General features: G+C 48.0%; 1 protein-coding gene across 4 annotated transcripts in view; it reads left to right on the top strand.

Annotated features, from left to right (window-relative positions):
• LOC119176539 (uncharacterized) overlaps window positions 1–19,626 on the top strand; it is a 104,588-nt gene that overhangs the window by 72,027 nt on the left and 12,935 nt on the right. For 2 of the 4 annotated variants that reach the window (XM_075889256.1, XM_075889257.1), the window contains exon 2: window positions 2,274–2,618. In XM_075889256.1, the coding sequence (XP_075745371.1) occupies window positions 2,332–2,618 (287 nt within the window). In that variant the 5' untranslated portion in view covers window positions 2,274–2,331. The remainder of the gene's footprint in view (window positions 1–2,273; window positions 2,619–19,626) is intronic. The other 2 variants (XM_037427884.2, XM_075889258.1) reach the window with 1 other exon arrangement.

Consider the following 19,626-nt stretch of genomic DNA (forward strand, 5'->3'; position numbering starts at 1 on the left):
AAGACTCGCGAGTGCTAAGTGCCGTGAACGTATAACAAGGCCTGGTTTTCTCCTTTATGCTTGCATTCCATCCCACAGTAACTTTGTTGTCGCTCGTCGTCTCTCAGGCTTTATTGGTCTTTTTATCCTTTATGCTCTCCCTCGGTTTTTTTTATTCTGTTTTGTTTCGTCTAACTTTCTCTAACAGCTGCTTCGTCTTCTCGCTCTCAATGACGCTTTCGGGGTGTCGCAAAAAGTTGTTTTGAAGAATTGTAAAAAAAAACAAAAACGAGACAGGCTATCTTGTTATATACTCTCGCCGAAATAAAGAAAGGACATCTTGAGGGATGTGAGTAGCCCACTCCTTTTCTGGTCTGTCTCATCTACCTCTTCCTTTTTTTTCCCCTTGTCTTCAGTTGCCTTCTTTGAAGCCATCAGGTGGCTCCTTCTTTTCTCGTTTTTTTTTTCTTCTTGAAGCTCAAGCTCCGCATCCTGTCGACTTAAAATTTGGGAGCCGCGAAGTCTGAACAATCGCGGTGAGAGCCGACGCTTCGGGCCAACAAAGAAACGCGAGAACCGCCTCGCGCGCACTTAAGAAGGCGCATGAACGACGGTCCCCCAGTCGTGCTCCTTTGTATGGCGCATTTTCTCTGCAAAGCTCAGGGAGAGGGCAGATAAAAAAACTTCGAAAAATGAGCCCGGTGGGCCCAAGGTCTCTTCTCATCAGACGCAGCTATCTATAACTTTGCCCTTAGGGCCCTGTCAAGCTTAGCTTTAAGAGCGTAAGCGTTTCTACGCCAACCCAATGAGCAAGCCTATCCGTCCGCCACCTGATGTGGATCGTTGTCGATTAACGCATAAACCGAGATGAATAAGAAATACAATAGACCTATGCGCAGTAGTAGATTTTGAACCAATGACCCCCAGGCTCAGGTACTGCGCGTGCCATCTTTTCTCTGGTTACAAACAGGCCCGAGAGGGCTTCCGGTTTTGTCAACTGACGTTATTTACTGGTATTTACGGTGAGAAAAAAAAACTTTGGCAAATTGACCGCACATCAACCGTTCTCTCTTTTTTTAGCCAAATATTTTAATAAGAAAAATACTCTTACAAACTATACGCAAGATTATAGGAGGCACCTTTGCATTGTATGCACATTATTTTTGAAAAAGGCCCTGGCTTCTAGCCTGGCAGGAATCGGTGTTCAAACGCTAAGTGCAAGTGGTATTTTGTCGGCAACGCTACGATCAGACAATGTTCACAGATTACAGGGCGCTGAGATTAAACAGTTGTGAATTGCTCACCACGCCATAAATCACCACATTGCGAATCATCGAAGTATACCGCAACGCTTGCGTAAATTAATACGCGCGCTCACGCAGCTGTACATTGCGTTGATTCTGTGGCTTATCAAGATGATGAATTGTGCCCGGGTTTCGTTTTTTTATGGGTAGACTTTTAAACCACCCAAGAAGCTGTATCGCAGTTCATAGGTTGTTTTTTTTTATTCTTACCGGTTTCCTCTTACCACATGCATGGTGTAGAGTAATACCGAATGTCGTGTGTCATATCTGCCGCCACGTCAAGTGAAGCTACCTATGGAGAATAAAAAACAACAAACGAACGCCTTATGTATGACCTCCGAGATTTCGGAAGCGCCCGTCGCCACTCTCTAAGCATTGACCATTTGAGTATGGCTCTCTTAGACGGTGTCGAATTTATACGGACGCGCTTTGCATTCGAATCTTAGGGACATGAACCTAAGACAAACAAAAGCGTCAGTTTGGGGCCAACAAGCTTCAGACCGCTTTTGGGGTTGCGGCCACGATTAACGAGCGCGCGTTGCGCACTTCACTCCCGGTATTCCGTTTTATGTGCAAAGAATTTTTCATATAGCGGATTACCGGACCGACTAAAACGCACTTTGTGATGCCTGGTGTAATTCTGCGCTTCTGCCACACACTATAACATGTGTCAATGCTCCCTGAAGTATGTGATGCCTTCTGACACACTTTCGAGCACTGGTGGAACGCTACGGTTGAACATTTGTGGTCGCATACAAAATGTCTTTCTTTTTTTTATTCTGGATCGAAGCTCTGACTATTATTATTATTATTATTATTATTATTATTATTATTATTATTATTATTATTATTATTATTATTATTATTATTATTATTATTATTATTATTATTATTATTATTATTATTATTATTATTAATCTCGTAGCGCTTCACAACCTGCACCCGTGGATCGCCTCCGACCGACGATGTTCGTTCTGGCCGTCCTTGCAGGTGACTGCGGCCGTGAGCATCGTTCCTCCCACTTGAGCATCGTTCCTCCCACTTGAAGATGCGCGTCTACGTGCTCCTTCTTCTGGTGGCCGTGGTGCTTGTGGCGCTCGTGCACGCGAGCAGCGCCAAGCGGCCGCAGCACGGCGGCGAAGGCGGCGTCGAGCAGCACGGCGCCAAGAAGCACCACCACAAGGAGCGCCGCCACGATGCCAAGCACCACGAAGGAAAAGGGTACGTGCAGCATGCGTGTAGACGCTTTCAAGGTCACAAGCTTTGTACCCGGTCACCTCATTTACCAGTTCCTGACATCCAGACTGAAAGCACGTTCTCAAGTTTTTTTCAAAGGTAAGGAAAGTCTCTCTATAGTTTTTCAGATAAAAGGAACGTGCGTAAAGTTTGAAGGAATCCGTTATCATTTTTATGTAGCTCAAAAGAACATTTATTGGAATATATTTTGTCAAATAAAGGAAGGAAAGTGTAGAAAATGAGCGAGCCATTTTCTAAAGCTCTTCTTGTGCACCGATGCTATTAAGGCTCATCCGCGGGCTGAACCAGATGCCATCAAGGGTCTGTGTTTGTAAACTGTGGAAGGGTCTATAGTACACTCGTGGCCTCTGAAATAGGTGCGGCACCGTTGCGATCATCTCGCCGACGACAGTATAAAGACATATTTCATCATCATCGTCAGCCTGACTACGTCCACTGCAGGACAAAGGCCTCTCCCATGTTCCGCCAGTTAACCCGGCCCTGTGCTTGCTGCTGCCAATTAGCTGCTGGGGACTGATGGCCGTGAGTTATTTGACGTATGCATGTGGGAGGTAGTGGCCAGATACTGCACCAGGGTGGCCAATCCTTCTCTGGTGAGAGAGTGCGTTCCCGGCGGGGGTTACCGGTGAGGCCGCCCCCCAGGCCTCTTAATGCGGTTCCATCAACACGCGGATTTTATTTTTTAATCCAGTTGGGAACTGCGCGGCACCGGGATTTGAACCACGGACCTCTTGCATGCGAGGCGGATGCTCTAACCACTACGCCATCGCCGCACCCTATTTACTAAATATGTCAGTAAAGACATATTTACTGTCCTCTTTTTTGGGTGATTGCATGGTGTTTTACAGCAAAAGCTGTGTATGGCTAGGGGAAACGAAAAACTGTCCGGCAGAGGTGCCACGAGCAGTCTTCAATGACTGTCCTATCAGTTATGCGCCTTCATTCTCAGCATCGTACTGAGGCATGCGTGCCATTGGCTACGATGTGAGTGACGTCGTCCATCTCGTCGCAGCCGTGGCGCCGAACACGCGCGCATCAGTTTCTTCTGAAACCTTCCACATGGGTGTGCCACGGACAACTCTACAGAAGAGAAGAGTCGCTCGCTGGATTCCGTGCCGATCGGTTGTGCCCTTGCGATCTCCGATGACAGTGCAGCTCTGGCCAACTGGGCTGGTCCTACGCCACCTCCTGACGCCGGTCCTCTACGACGACGACAGCGTAGCTCTGGCCGACTGGAATAGCCCTACGCCATCTCCTGTCGCCGACAAGTGCTCTCGCCAGTGTTGCCCGTCCTCGGACTCCCGCAACCGTGTCCATCGTTCCTGTCTTCTTACTTCCGTCGCTCCCTGTCCCGCGCCTCGCTCTCTCCTTCCTCTCTTCCTCTCTCTCTACCTTTTGATCCTATCCTTTTATTCCCTTCTCTACCCCAATCCCTCGTGAGCTACTGTTGAGTTGTCCTCCCCCTGAGAGGCAGTTACGGTGCTCACTTTTCTCTTATTTTCATTTATAATCACTCCCCGCCCCACCACCCCCAGAAAAGCGCCGACAGTGGAAACGTGAGGGAGCTCACATTCCCCGGGACGAGTGGGCTGTCCGGGCACAAAAATACAGGCCCTGGAGGCCGAGTGCCGGCAGCAACTGCGTACCGATGATCCGGCAGCCTTCCAAGCCGCGTTAAATTACGAAAGGGAATGCAAGCGCTGGCGGCGGGCGGATACTGCAAACCACGCCTCCGAGTTAGCTCGCGATGTCAAACGCATTGCAATAACGCCGCGCTGAGCGGTAAATGCGTGGTTCTTGAAGGGAAAAAGGCACCTAATTTCCCTGCCTGCCTATAAGCGACACGGCGCAGTGCCTACACGGAACAAGTGGCGTTCATAGGGGTGAACGCCCACTTTCGGCGGGAGTTTCTCCAGCGGCATTTTGGCGTCAGCTTCGACGCCTGTGGTTCGAGAACAACCACTGTGATTAACGCACAGCGAAACGCATTTAATCGCTCATTACAGAACTCCATGAACGTGATCATGTGAGGCACAATGTGTGGCATGTGAAATAAACACTGTGGTGAACCCAAGCCAATCGCGTCTCTAGCCTCATTAAGAAGCACGAACATGTAACCAACGATTGTGAAATGTACCTCCTCTGTTTATTCCTCCTTCAGTGCAGCGTCGAGTTGAATTCACTGCTAAATACCGGGGCCGCACGTTTGAGCTTCCGCCGACTAACCATTTGTACGGAAAGCTTGGCCGGTGATTTCTTTCCCATGTCTCCTAACAATTTGCGGGCGTTTCACGACGCCTTGGCATTGAGGTTCACTTTATACACCAAAATATTCAACCGTCTCCCGCATACTGATTGAATAATAGAGCTTCTACTACAACTCCCCAGGTAATCAGGCGAATTCGTTTCCTGTTTCGGGTTTATTTTGATTGTGACAAATAAATATCAACAAAACGCAGCTGTTTCGCGGAAAGCTGGACGCAGACATCTCTCTTTCTCTATCGCGCGCTATCTCTCTCACTCACACACACACTCTCCGCAATAGATGCTATTCAGAACAACCGTTTCTCCGTAGACGTCATCCGTTCTTGTTTGCATAGCCGTACGGTTACTGTACGTAGAAGAACACACACACACACACACACACACACACAAGAAAAGTAAATAAGCGAAGCACGAACTGTGCGGGGCAATAAGCAGAGTACGACGAGAGAACACTCGACGAGAGGAAATTGACGTTCATGCAAACAAGCCGACTGACGTGGACGACTCCGGGGGCGCACACTCAGTGTGTCCACACACATTTCCCCAACGGCAGTCAACTGCGCGACGTTCGGCATGTACCGTATTTGCGCGCTTCTATAGCGCGCACTCGGGTTTTCGCGGACAGAAGTGACAGAAAGTGAACACAAGGCAGACAGAAAATAGCTGCCTTCTTTTTTTTTTTTTTCCTCTCTTCAGCAGCCACGAATCCATCGTTCGGCGCAGCATTTTTGCAGGTGTTTGAAAACGCGAGCTAACCCGGCGGCGTGGTTTGCAGAATCCACCCGCCACCGCCGCTTGGCGGCACGGCTGCGACCAGATGGACAACGTCACTCACAACGCAGCCAAAGGCGTGCGTGCTTGGGTATACGATGCTGAGAATGACGTAAATGATAGGACAGCCAATGGAAACCGCTCGTTACACCGCTGCCCTACAGTTTTTCGTTTCTCCTGGCCATGTACAGCTTTCGCTGTAAGAACATAGCGTGGTGGGCACAAAGGTACCGCGACTCCCACAGCTGCAGCGAGGCGAAGATTTGCCTGCAGTTGCTCCCAGTTCTCTGACAAGCAGTTCCAGTCAAACAATATGCGGTGGCAAACTGTCGTGACAAGTATAAGCAAAGCCAAATAATGCGGCATTAGCAGCTATTAATACGCTTCGCATGACATCGATTCCCGCAACGCGTCACATCGCCCGGAATTTTTGCAATTTTCCTGACGATCTGTAACACAATCAACCAGGACTGGTAATAGTACTGGTAGAAGTGTTATATTCCAGTGCTATGGAGATTTTTTTCTCCAGAATCCTGTGTTTTGTTTTTTTGAATTCAGGGCACAAAGAGATAAAACTGTGGCCGAATTCACACAATGTCTCTTTCGTAATGGTGTATCCAGACTACGCACCGACTCGCGGATGGCCGAGTCAGGTGACAGTAAGAACTCGCGTGGCCCGTCCGCTTGTCCCGTACACACGCGCAGTCCGAAACGGCAGGAATAAGTGTGGCAGCTTGGGCTAGTTGGTATGGCATGACGATAGTTATAGCGCGAGAACAAAACGGCGACACAGAGACAAGAAGGACACGAAAAACACGAGCGCTCGTGTCTTTCGTGTCCTTCTTGTCCCTGTGTCGTCGTTTTGTTCTCGCGCTATAACTATCGGCATGAATAAAGCCCGGGCCGAGGACCGTTCCAACCGCAAACGATTCTGCGCGCCCGCATTCAAAAAATGCCCGCAAGTTCGACGTTCCCCCGGTGTACTCGGCTGCCGAAAAAAGAAAAAAAAAACACTGTTGTTGACACCCCACCAGTCCGAGCGCGCGGCCCGCCGCCAAGGACGGGGGTGGGTGGTCCGTGAAAATGTTTACGGCATTGTTGGTCCTTGTGGCCCGTGGCCCAGCTACGGACTCCCCCAACCGGAAGTGGAGGGTCACGCGACGGCGAGGCGTGGGCCAAAAGAGCAGTTTGGCCCTTCGTCTGGATGAACCTTAAAGGGGCATTCCCATTAGAGATCCGGCTTATGCTATGTCTCGCAACGTGATTGCCTTAAAATTTTTGTCAAGAAGATATTCAGTAAGTTTCTCTCTCTTTTTCTCTCTCTCTCTTTCTCTCTCTCTCTTTCTCTCTCTCTCTCTCTGTGTGTCTGTGTGTGTGTGTGTGTGTGTGTGTGTGTGTGTGTGTGTGTGTGTGTGTGTGTGTGTGTGTGTGTGTGTGTGTGTGTGTGTGTTTTAATGCGAATCCATATCTTAGTCGGGCAAAATCAGGCATCCGGCGTTGTCCGCGGTGGTGTCCGCATGCCGGCAGGTGCTATCTCTTTGCTCACACTCTCCTTCCCATAGCAACAGCTGCGGGCGCGGGCGCTTATTCTCGCCCCTAGCAACCAGAGCATGTCTTGCGAGAGAGTGTAGGGAAAGGTAGGTGCAGTGATTCATCGCTCTTTTTCTCACCGTTTGCTTTCTCTCCTCACTGCGCCCCACTTTCTCGTCCACTCGCGCCCATGGAGAAAGCTCGCGCCTCACTCTCGACTGTTCGCTGGCTGGGCGCTTCTGAAGAATATCGGGATATGTGTGCTCGAGACACAGCAGCAAAACGCCAACGCCGAGACCAGAACGCTGGCGCCCCGCTCTCCCGTCCGCTCGCCCCTCACTCTCCACCGTTCGCTGGCTGGGCGCCTCTCAAGGTGATGACAGAATTCAGTAAATGTCTGACGGACCGGTACCGCAAGAAATGCGCAAGAAATGCACTGTCATTTCCTCACGATTCCCTTCGGGGAGGTGGGGGCATTTTTCTTAAATTTTTTCCTGAGGGCCGTAATTGGCTCATGGTTACAGTCTCTCCCGCTCCTTGTGAAGTCTGAGCAAATGAGATTTGACAACGGCATCTAACTTCCGGTACACAATTGTGTTATTGGCTTGTCGCGCGCTGCAGCTGCGCCGCCTCGCACTTTCTTCGTTCGAATTTAATTTCTGCAGTACTGTAAACCGAAAAAAAACACAGCACGATCCATGACCCAACGCGGAAAAAAAGATATAGAAGCATTCATCCCATCTATTTTTGTGCCGCGTAGAGTTCACTCTTTCTTTTCTTTTTATTTTTTTATCATTCTTCGAGCTTGTTTTCCGACGTTCGTTTGCTAACTTTTCGGCTTTCCCCACTACCCGCTTTTTGTACAAAACAGATTACGGGAACGACAGCAACAACAACAAGAAAAGCATATAGCAAGCACCTCTCCCTTATCGCTTTATTGCGCGTAATATATTAAAATGTTTCAACTATTTGAACGCCGCATTATTGCACATAGTTGCGAGTACTCTTCTATAAGTCTTGCGGTTCACATCAAGCACCCAAGAAACCCGCTGTCCTTTTAGTTTTTTTCTTTTGTTCACACACACACAAATATATATATATATATATATATATATATATATATATATATATATATATATATATATATATATATATATATATATATTTGAGAGTGAGGCCGCGTGTCGTTTCGAATGAAATGATAACATATATAACGGTACTACGCGCAAAGCTTGCTGCTCCAGGCGTCTTTGCTCTCGATCGTCTATCGCGCACCGATCTTCGTTTACCTTATTTATTGATTTTTTTTATTATTTCAGCGGCGACACTGCGTGACTTCTCCTTTCTTTACCGAAATTGCTGTGGCGAAGATGGTGAGGTGATCGAAGCAAGGAAGGAAGGAATGAGAAAAAAAAAGGAGATAGAAAGGGGAAAAAAATGTCGAGGGCAAGTTGCAATCGAAGATGAGGACTACCGGGAAAGTCGAATGAAAGAAAAAAAAAAAGGGGGGGGGGGGGGGGTCCTTTACAGGTGGGACCAAATGGTATATGTGTACTCTTCCACCTCCCGAAAAAAAAAACTATAAGGCGCCTCTATTGCTTCCGTTCTTCCTCGTCTTCTTTGCAATTTTTTTTTAAGTTTGCAAAGAGAGGCCCGAAGTGTAACGGCGTGACGGAGACAGCAATAGCAGTACACTGCGCGCAATCACAGCAAACGCGTTTCACCGCACATTTTCTGTTGCTACATCTGTCGTCCTCTGCTGCTCCGCCGGTGATTCGACTTTTGAAATAAAAGGAATCAAATAACCAATGAAAAACAACTCGTGGTGCGACGTGGCGCCGTTCCGCGTGCTCTTGCACTTTCCCTTTCTTTTCTTCTTTCTTTCTTTCTTGCTTTCTTTCTTTCTTTCATTCTTTCTTTCTTTCTTTTTTTGTTCCTAAGGCCTAGCAGGGATTCCAAACGAAGCTGCCTTGTGCTCCGAAATGAACGCGCTCTTTCGAGTTTCGGCCGGCAGGTGGTGCGTGCGTACGCTACGAAACTGCTGCTTCTCGGTGCTTTTCGCTGCGTGACAAAGAGAAAAGGATGAGGGAGTGAACGAAATGGGAAGGACTTGGAACTGTGCACACAAGACGTGCACTTCCCTTCGACGCTTATAGAGTGCCCGAAGCGAAATGCAAGTGCCCCGAGGAACCTAGCCCCCATAGCCAGGTAACGCCCGAGTACCGACCGTGCCCGAGTGCCTCGGATAGAAGCGGAGAGCCTCGAGCCGTCTTCTCGTATTCAACCTCTCTACCGCCACTTCTCTTTTATTGCCCCCTCTCCTCTTCTTTTTTTTTGTATTGCGCTGAGTCGAGCACTTCCTATAGTCTATCGGCACATCTTCCATAGCAATACTGCCACTCGGAATCACGAAATGGCTTTACGCTATATCTTGATGTACTGCGCAGCACTTGCGAAGCTGCAACAGAACGTTGGCCAGTTGAGGTAATCCTTGTCGAAAAACATGCCGAAAAGGTTTCTCACGAGCATCGCTGCAAGTCGGGCTAGTCGGTGTTCGTTCATTTTCAAGGCTGCCTTTAGTTAACGCAGGCACAGGACAGAACGAATACTACGCGACGTCGAGTGGCAACTGCCGACTTACCCACCTTGTTGGTAGTAGCGCTTGAACGGGTGTGTCCTGTATTTTATGTGTTCTTTACCTTGTATGCGTTAGGCGCACCTTTGATCATGAAGGTTCTCTCGATGAAAATTACTCTTACTAGAGCTGAAATTCGGGCCAGTTTGTCGAACTCGCCCAACTTTCAGTTCTTGCAAACTGAAATTTCAGTGTGCTCGCATAGTATTTCTGTTCATTCTCGTGTGACAGTCGTTAGCGCAACTCGTTCGATAAGACATTGCTCTCTACAGAAAGTCTAGAGAAGAACGAATCAAGGGAACGAGTCTACAGAAGAACGAATCAAGAACGAATCAATAACGCGTCGCGCTAAACAACCTATTAAGTTACACGCACTGCAGCCGCACCCATGGCACTCTACCACAACTGAGAGACATTGGCAACGCTACCCGTTGGCTATGACGGAATTGCGGTAATACTGGATTTTTGCGGAATAAAGTTCGGATAAACGATCGATATGAACGATTAGGCTTTAGCTAGGACCAAAGCGCTGCCAATTCACAATGCACAAGATCGCTTGTACTTGATCGGGCGTGCCTTTCACGGGTATCTATGACCTTCCTCAAAAAACACATTATTCGCGGGACTCAGCGCTTCTTTTCAGTGCGTTATTCGATTACTTCTGAGGCCAAACTGCAGAGAAAGTCGCGGGATCGAATCCCAGCCGCGGCGAGGAAGGCGAATTCTAGAGGTCCGTGTGCTTAGGTTTAGGCGCACGTTAAAGAGTGGCCACAGCGGAAGGGAAGAAACGTGACCAAGAGACAGATGAACAATACTTCGTACCTTGTCTTTTCTTGCGCTGTGATCGCTCTTCAAATGGGATACCAACTAAGCCGTACCCGCACACTGCACGTTAAAGAATCCCAGGTGATCAAAATTTTCGTCTATACTTCCACTATACTGCCTCTCTCGTAATCATATTGCTGGTTTTAGACGTTTAACACTAGCCTATATTATTATTTCTTTGTATTTATTTCAGACAAGTACACTTACTTGCCTAGAAGATCGGCGTGAAGGCAAAGAAAGCCCGACAAAGTGCCTATTCTTGAGTATACACTCATAAATCAGTGGTTATACATAGCAAAACAAAAATTAATATAGACAATACAATCAAACATTAGGAATTTTTAGACACAAATGTATGTACATAATTGTGTTTAGCACATAAAGAATAATGAAAACTACTTATGCACCACAATGGCCACAAAAAAAAACATACAGGCAGATGCGCCGCATATGCAGGTCACACTCGATAGGAAGATGAATCGAAAGAGGTATGAAAGTCTGTTTGAGTTTTAGGAGGAATGTGTGTCTCTTCTTTCTGAAGAACGTGACGCATCCTACGCAACTTCCCAAAACGGTGCACGGTTTTACCGAGACAACTCGTAGACGCATGCTCGCTCAGACAGTGAGAGAGGTAGGAATCGAAAAGCAAGAAATCCCATTTTCTCTTCTATCGAACATCTATCGTGCTCCGCGTAGCACACGCATTGGACGCTTCGCAACTGCTATGGGAAAAGTCCGGAAGCGGAGCGATGTAAATGGGATAAAAAAGGGACACGCGAACAAAAAAGAGCAAAGAACGATTGGTGTTTACCTGCCGTGCGTGTAAGGCGTGCTAAGAAGCCGACTGTACGGGAACAGCAGCAGCCGTGTGTATCGGAGGCAGCGAGGAATCGCATACTATACATGGCGTCGCCTCCGCCGGGCTTTGTACTTATTTATTCCCGAGCTTCGGAAAGGAGTGGCGTTTTGTTTTCCTTTGACAACAAGGACGTGTCGAAACGCCGATGCTGCGGTGGGGTAAAGCTCTTTTTTTTTTTTTTTTTCGTGCACGCTGTTACGGCTTAGTCCGGACGTTTGGCCGTCTGAAAACATCTGTGTGTTCCTTTCTTTGTTTCCTTCTTCTTTCTTTTTTCTTTTATGTTTTCACCTGCCGCGTTCCTCGATCTCGCGTGCTTCTTAGGTGGAAACAAATAAAAATTGACAATGGGAGAAATATGCGATTCTGAAATTTCCCGTTCTGTTCTCTATATGCATGGCTTCCGCCCTCTTTCGGGTGTGTATTGGGCGAATGCATTTACGTTTATTGATATCCTCTTTACGTCAAGCCTGCTTTTGGACGGGGACGATAAAAACGATCGTGGTCTCGCTTAATTTCGAAAGAAACCTCGCAACTCCATCTGCAATGCCATTCTACGATGAACATCCACCAACTATCTGCAACTCTATAGTTTTTGTTTCGTGGGGCAATTTCAGTGTTTCCCGTCATATTGCTCACGACTTTACGTATGGACAACTCCGCTGTCTGCGACCACGCTGCGGCTATAAAGAACGATTTTTCATATTCTTCGAGGCTATCTACACAGCACAGCACATGGACTCACCCAAACGTACTCCACTGATCCGGCGGTTAACAACTATTGGAGGGAATGAACCGGCGGAATCAACAGGACTTAGTGTTACATTAAAAAGGTTGTGCAAGTGCTAATTAATAGTAATCTTGCCGGTCTCCAGCCCGCTTGAACGCTTCTTATGAGAGCGTGCTTAATGTTTATTTTGATACTTGTAAAATACGTGCGCCTAACTAAACTAGAGCTACGAGAAGACACGAGCAAGGAACATACTAGCTACTGACAGGTGATGGGAAATCGATGACACGTACACTCTCGCAGATAATTTTATTAGAAAAACTAGAGAAATGAAAATCAAACCAATCTTTAAAAACTAATTGTCACGCCCTGTTAAAGATTGTAATTACGCGCTACGAAATGTTTAACACCTTCGGCATGCGTGCCACTTTGCAAGCATCCGAGCTCCTTCACTGACCGAACGATTGTCTTCTGTAGTCCTTGTCTAGTTACTTGCTCGTATAGAGAAGCAATAAATCAACAACTCGCCCAATAAGCCCTTCTATCCAGTTTCTGTCATTTTTAGTATTCTCTCTCTCTCTCTATCTCTCTCTCTATCTCATATTTTCAAAAACTAGTTCATGGTGCAAGTGCGGGGCGTGAAACTTGATACTGGCGTTTTCTTAACCTCCATGATGTTCCTCTTTCTCTCTCTGTCTCTCTCCGAACAATCCAGAACAAAACAATCACAGCATACCCATGGATTGAATGATGATTGGTAGGGCGAAGCGTTCGTCAGTCCATCCGTCCATTCGTTCTTGCTTCCGTCCGTCTATGCGTCCGTCCGTGCGTCCGCCCGTTCATCTGTGTGACCTTCGGTGCGTCAGTCCGTGCGTCCATCCGTTCGTTCGTCTGTCTGTCCGTCCGTCTGCCCCCTCTGTATGTCCGTCCGTCAGTCCCTCCGTCTATCTGTATGTCCGTCCGTTCGTCTATTTAGTGAACACTCCAAGTACCGCTATCTCACGTCTTTCCATCATGTATTCATCTTTAGAGTTACTGTATCTGCTACTTTTAGGCTACCTAAAGGTCGCCTATACAGTAACTCTATTCATCATATACAAGTACCGCCATCCAGCGGACATTCTAAGGACCGCTCTCTCGGGTATGTGCCACCGGTGGTTACATACAATAACGGGACGCACAAGCCACGCCATAAGGAGATTCGCCCCTAAAACGTCTGTCCTTTGAATATTTCTTCAGAGATAGAAAAGTATTTGCTCGGAAACTACATATGCCGCTACCAAACCACGCGTGTTACTTTACACCCAGAAGCGTACTCGCACACACCCATTTTAGCTGCTAATGACTTGCGAGTCCCCCTGGTTGAGCTAATGAATACCAGTGGAAGCAGAAGTGAGCGCGTTTCTGGTAACGCTGCTTTGCGGTGTAAAATAACCTTCACACTCGGGGCATACATCGATAAGAAGAAGGTGACGTTGGCAGGCTGGCGGCTAAGACAATAGGGAGTACCAGAAACTAGAAGATGAAAAGAAAAAGGAAGAAAGAGGTAACGAAACGACACCCGATTGTAGGAATTGCGTAAAAGCCACACAGAGGGAAGACAGACTGTTAGGAGAATCTGCACTGCACAGCCTGTGACTCGCAGCTGCCGCGCGCCGGATATCACATTTCATCCGATACCGTCGTGTTTCCCGGGGTAACGACATCTTGTGTCGGCATCTGCCGGTGTACGCGAGATTAGGTTGTCCCGGCGACGGCGAGGCTCGCTTGGCATTCCACTGGCGCCTTCCAAAAGTGACGCGGGGCACGTATACAGTATCCGCGGGTCGACCGAGAGGGTTTTTTTTTTTTTTTTTGGCGAAACCGCCGAGGCCAACTACTTCGTTGCGGTCGCAGACCCACATGCGGCGCAGTACGGATCACGTCGCAGACGCTATCTTGTAGTGATGTTCTGCCAAGTATACTCCTTTGGGCCACGCTGTCAAAGGAGAGGTGGTGTCCCAAAAGCATGATATGACTATGAAAGACGCCGTGGTGGAGGAATTCGCAAATTTCGGCGCCACCTGGTGTTCTTTAGCGTGCACTGACATGGCACAGTGCACGCGGGCCTGAACCATTCTGCCTTCGATATGCGACTGCTTGGTTCGAACCAACGATCTTCGAGTCAGCCGCCGAGCGCCGTAACCATCAAGGAGGATTTTTTAAAAATGCTGGAGTGAATATAATTGCGTAGGAGTGAAGCCGTGCCCCTGGCAAGATGGCGGTTGTGGCGGCCATCTTACTATGGGCATGATAAAAGTATCGACGTGTAAGAACGGAGCGTATCCTTCGCACGCCGAACGAGTGTAATGTGAAAACATTTTAGGGTCACACAGTGCTCCAAGTGCGTCTTAGTGTTACTAGTTTTCCTTAGTGAGCCTCTTATTGGAGGCAAAGTTCTTGGAAAGTTCAGTCACCCGTACTCGTTTCTGTGTGGTGTTTCGTCGGAAACAACTATATTTTAATGTAGAACTAACGTAGCATTTACACTAACATATCAAAGCCACTTGATCTCTAAGTGGGCACTATCAAAAAAGAGCATGTTTTCGCCATCTTTGCAGTTTCAAAAGCTGGCTTCACCTCTGCTGGCAAGGCATTGTAGGAGCTTCCACTCCAGCAATCTGTTTTCACTCTCCTTGGTAGCCACTGATCCACCGTTGTGGACGCCGGTGAAAAGCTGGTGAAAAGCTGGGGAAAAGCTTAGTAAACGCAAGCGAATGGGTTGATTGATATTGATTGGTATGTGATGTTTAACGTCCCAAAACCAGCATATGATTATGAGAGACGCCGCAGTGAAGGGCTCTGGAAATTTCGACCACCTATATAGGGTATCTTAACGTGCACCTAAATCTGAGCACATGGGCCTACATCATGAGCGAATAGGTAGTAACAGTAGCTGTCACTAGCTATCGTGGACCATTACTGACTTCACGCATTCCTGTTGACTGTAGTTAGTACGTATTGAGTATAAGCTGGCAAGTGTTGCGCTGCATAGGCGGGACGAGGCAGTTGCGAAAGGCGAGAAGACGCAACGTGAACGGTGGCGTGCGACCGTTCACGTTCTGCGTGCCTGCGCGCAGTGTCTTTGGTTCCAATGTCCTCAGAGAATCTTCGACACGAATGTTTAATCCACGATGATGATCGGAAAAAACGCAGCTATTAAAATGACGAACACAGCAAACGAAGAAAGAGACGGGAAAGTGGCTAGATCACGATGATGGTCACGATGATCATTTCTATATATCACCTTATCTGGTCTGAAATGCATGACTATTACACTCTAAGATAGGACAAAAAATAAATAAATCGAGTTCTGACATGCCACGTATAGGACTGTATTTAAAGAGTGCATGTGAGTTATCTTTGAAGGGTCATTATGATCTCGTCGTACAACTATGATACCCAAAAAATAGTTGAAATGTCTCTTTAAGCAGAGTTATACATCGTGGCAAGTAAGCACTCCTGGAAGAGGGTTGTACCTACTCTTTCGATTTTTTTTTTAGACTGTAGCAGCAGCCACCTGGCCTGTTTGATATATATTTTCTTCTGTTTCTTCTAGTTTTTCTTCCACATACTGGAGTCCGGCGTTCTGCCTTGCTTTCTCAGTTTTTCATAAAACCCCACGTCTCTTTTACGTACTTTTGCTATTAGTGTGTGAAAGAAAGAAAGAAAGAAAGAAAGAAAAGAAAGAAAGAAAGAAAGAAAGAAAGAAAGAAAGAAAGAAAGAAAGAAAGAAAGAAAGAAAGAAAGAAAGAAAGAAAAGACTTCGAGCCCACCCTGTACATTCCATTAAGTCTTCGCACAAGAACCGCAGAGTCCTTAATGTACCCACGCTGAGAACCACGTCTGAGCAAATGCGGAAACGAGAAGTCAACGCCTTCGCCCCGAAAGCCCTCATTACGAGCGTGTCCGAGCCAAACGCACAGCACGCACCTCCGGTATCGAACGTAAAATAAAAATAAAAGCTTATGTTGGCTGGCTACAAATGTTCTCTGCAAAGTCTTAGGCGTGAGCTTAGTTTTTTAATGACTCGCTAAGTCGCTTCAGCTGCCGCCCTCGTCGCGCTTCAGGCACGAATTCATGCATAACAAACTCGTCACCCGGGCTTGAAGTTTTCTCGAAGCTGCCGATGCACGCAACATTACTTCAGATTTCCAGCCAATACGCCATCACGGGAGCGCGCAGTAAAGAGTGCGTAGGGAACAGCGCAATGTTGTAAATGCTTGGAAAAGGAAAGGTAAAAGCTATATAGTCTCTGTGTTTAAACCGTATCAAAGGTCCTGGCGCAAGAGCGCCGCAATTTTGCGGTGCATCAGAGGCACCCCGCCTCTTTTTCACTTCTTTTTGTTTTCTTTCGCTGTTTCGATTCTCCGGCCATCGAGAGGTCATAAAAGGAGAAACGGCGTTTCATAAACGCTTCGCGCCAGCCAACCTGCCTGGCTGAGGCCCACTTCCCTGTCGCTCAGTCAAGTCATGCGGTGGAGTCGGCCCTAGCGTGGGCAGGGTCTGACCTCGAAGGCTTCATTGCGTATGCACGCTTGGAGCCCTCCCTCCCCCCCCCCCCCCCCCCCAGTAAAAAAAAAAGACGAGTTTTTCTGATACTCCTCCCAAAACGCATTTCTCTTTCCTTTCTTTTTCCCTTCCCCTGCCCGACAAAACGTCCCTGCACGCGACGGTGCCGCCGGACACGCATCCTTGCATAGGCACGCGATCTGATCCATTATATTTATTTTTTTTGTGCCCCTGCATACTGCCATTTCGCTGTTCCTTTACACTTCAGTATCATAGTATAGTTTTTTTTCTTTCTTTCCCTTTCTGCTTTCTTCCGTATCTGAGTTGTAAAAGAGAGGCACGATTATGCAAGAAACATCGCACTTCCAGCAGCATCTACGCGGTCGTCAACTCCGTCCCGACATGCAGTGCTGTTTGTTGTTTTTTATTTGTTTCTTTTTTTGTGCAAATAGATACTGCTCTTCTTGTCTTTATCTCCCTGCCTAGTCCTCCAGGCAACACAGAATATTCTAGAAAAACAAGACCAGAACAAAGATGCACCGCGCCTATCATTCGAGAGCTTCCAGACGGTCTGATGCTTCCATCCTACTTTGGGAATGTTTCCCCATCGTTTCTTCCTTTTTCCCTCACTATCTTTGTTTCACTGGTTCATCAGATGTGCGTGCGAAGCACGTTCCCTTAAATAGAGATGAAATGAAGCGCGGGTCTCTGTCCTTGCATTTGAAAACTTGTCGAGCGCGCTATAGTAAAACGCGGCACAAGACTCGAAGTAGAAAAGAAGATTAAGGATGTTCGGAGCTCAGTGTCGTATCTGGCGCTGCATCCTTTGCTACTGTGCGATCGTTTTGTCCTTCCCCCTACCAGTGCATTTGTTTTCAGCCTGTGTTTACAAGACGCGGTGGCAGCGGAAGCCGTTGGTAAATCCGGCGTAAGGCTCGCGGTCTGCCTGTCTTATCGCATACACTCGGTTACAACCTACGGAGAAACGCGAGTTTCGCACGCTGAATCGCGGTGCGCCCGCACTTTACCCAAGAAATATAGTCGTGCTAGCAGCTGGTTTCGCTCGAACTATGTCTACTTTTTCTAGGCTAGTGGAAATACTTCGCATCTTAAAGGTCAAAGTTTCGTGGTTATCGGCCAAAAAACATTAGGTTAGGCTGAACAGTGATGTCAGAATCCCTGACGGAATGTAGCAGGACATTCATGTGTCCGACAGATATGCTAAAAGGATTCTTCCAAGTGCAATTGTGCATAAACTCGGCTGCCTCCAACTTTTCAATTCGAACATGCTTGCTTGTTTCGGTCACTGAAAGGTCAAATGTGTGTGTGTGTGTGTGTGTGTGTGTGTGTGTGTGTGTGTGTGTGTGTGTGTGTGTGTGTGTGTGTGTGTGTGTGTGTGTGTGTGTGTGTGTGTGTGTGTGTGTGTGTGTGCGTGCGTGCGTGCGTGCGTGCGTGCACGCAACCATTTACTTGTTTATCTATCTATCCCATGGCATGCTCACGTAAATCCGACCAACTCGTCTCCTCTGTATCTGCTGTGCCGTATTCCGTATTCTTCGCGCAACCACATTCACATTCACTCTCTACATGCCATCATCCGAGTGCCGCCGTCTTCCCAACTCCAGACTTTCGGTCCCCGCGTGCATATTCTACCGTCGCATTATGCCGTCGCCGGTCGTAATGTACGTCCGGACGTCCAGTTGCCCTGCTCCTTTTCCCTTTTTCCCTATCTCCCCTACGGCGCAGGTCTGATACCACGCACGTGCAGTCCCGACCGACCCCGGCCCGCCGTTCGTTTATGGGTTGCGGCGACCGTAAACGAAGGAAGCCCCTGCGGCCACTGGTGATGCGCTCGTATAGGGCCTCCTCCTCTTCCCTCTCATCCCCAGCTTCCTGGCGCCTGGACGTCGCGCGCGAGAACAGCACTGTTGGAACAACACGGGTCGCTGTGGGGGAAGCATCCCCACGCGTGCGATGGCCTCCCTTCCGTTTACATCCCCTCTCTCCTCTCCTTATTCTCCCCATCCGCTTCCTCCTCTTCTCAGCTCCGTTGCGCACACATGGAACGCCAGCAATGGAGGCGACCTAGAAAAGAAGCAAAAAAGAAACACAGGAAGGGGTCGCGAACGACGTGTTGGCCTATGGGCTTCCCGTGAAGTGTGAAGCCCGAAAAATGGGGGACTTCGCAGCTCTTTTTTTTTTTCCTCCCCAAACCGCGTCGTCAAGCCTGCGAGCGACGGCTGAAACATTGACGCCCCGACGTAACGACACCTAATAGACGCCCGTATACACACGCACACGCGAGGCCATGCTGCTGCTGCTAAGGCCGCCTCAACAGGCGGTCGTCGCCAATCCAATTACGAGCGGGATGGCAGCCGCCCTGGCGGCCAATTAGGAGCCGACACTGGCCACCGTAATGGCCACAGTCGGGCTTCTTCCTTGTTTACTTACCGTTTTCTTCTTACATTTCTTTTTTCCTGTTCTGTCACCGGGCTTCTTCTTTCTTTCTTTTTTTTCAAGAAATCGGACCCTTGCTCACGCTTTTCCACTTGCCCTGAATCTTTCGTTGACTGCGTGGAGAATTAGCCTCTCTAGGTTGCATGCTTTGCGGTAGCCATGCAACGTTTACGGCCCCCTATGTCTCTTGCTGAGAGAGAACGCTTGAATACAGGAAAGGCCGGGATGTTAACTAGAGTATTCCCAGCTTGCGAACGTACACTCGGGGAATGGAATGAGGTGTAAAAATAGAAACAGAGCGAGTGAGAGAGAGAGAGAGAGAGAGAGAGATATGAAGAGAGAGAGAGATCAAATGTAGCTGACTTAAGTGATCTTCTGTGGACATGCCGCACAAACAACGTGCTCTTGTGCCGCCTGTCCAGAGAAGCAAGGCGTTAAAAGCTGCTTAATCTCAGAGATGGCAAAA

This window comes from Rhipicephalus microplus, chromosome 3 (genome assembly GCF_043290135.1).
Source record: "Rhipicephalus microplus isolate Deutch F79 chromosome 3, USDA_Rmic, whole genome shotgun sequence".
NCBI lineage: Eukaryota > Metazoa > Arthropoda > Arachnida > Ixodida > Ixodidae > Rhipicephalus > Rhipicephalus microplus.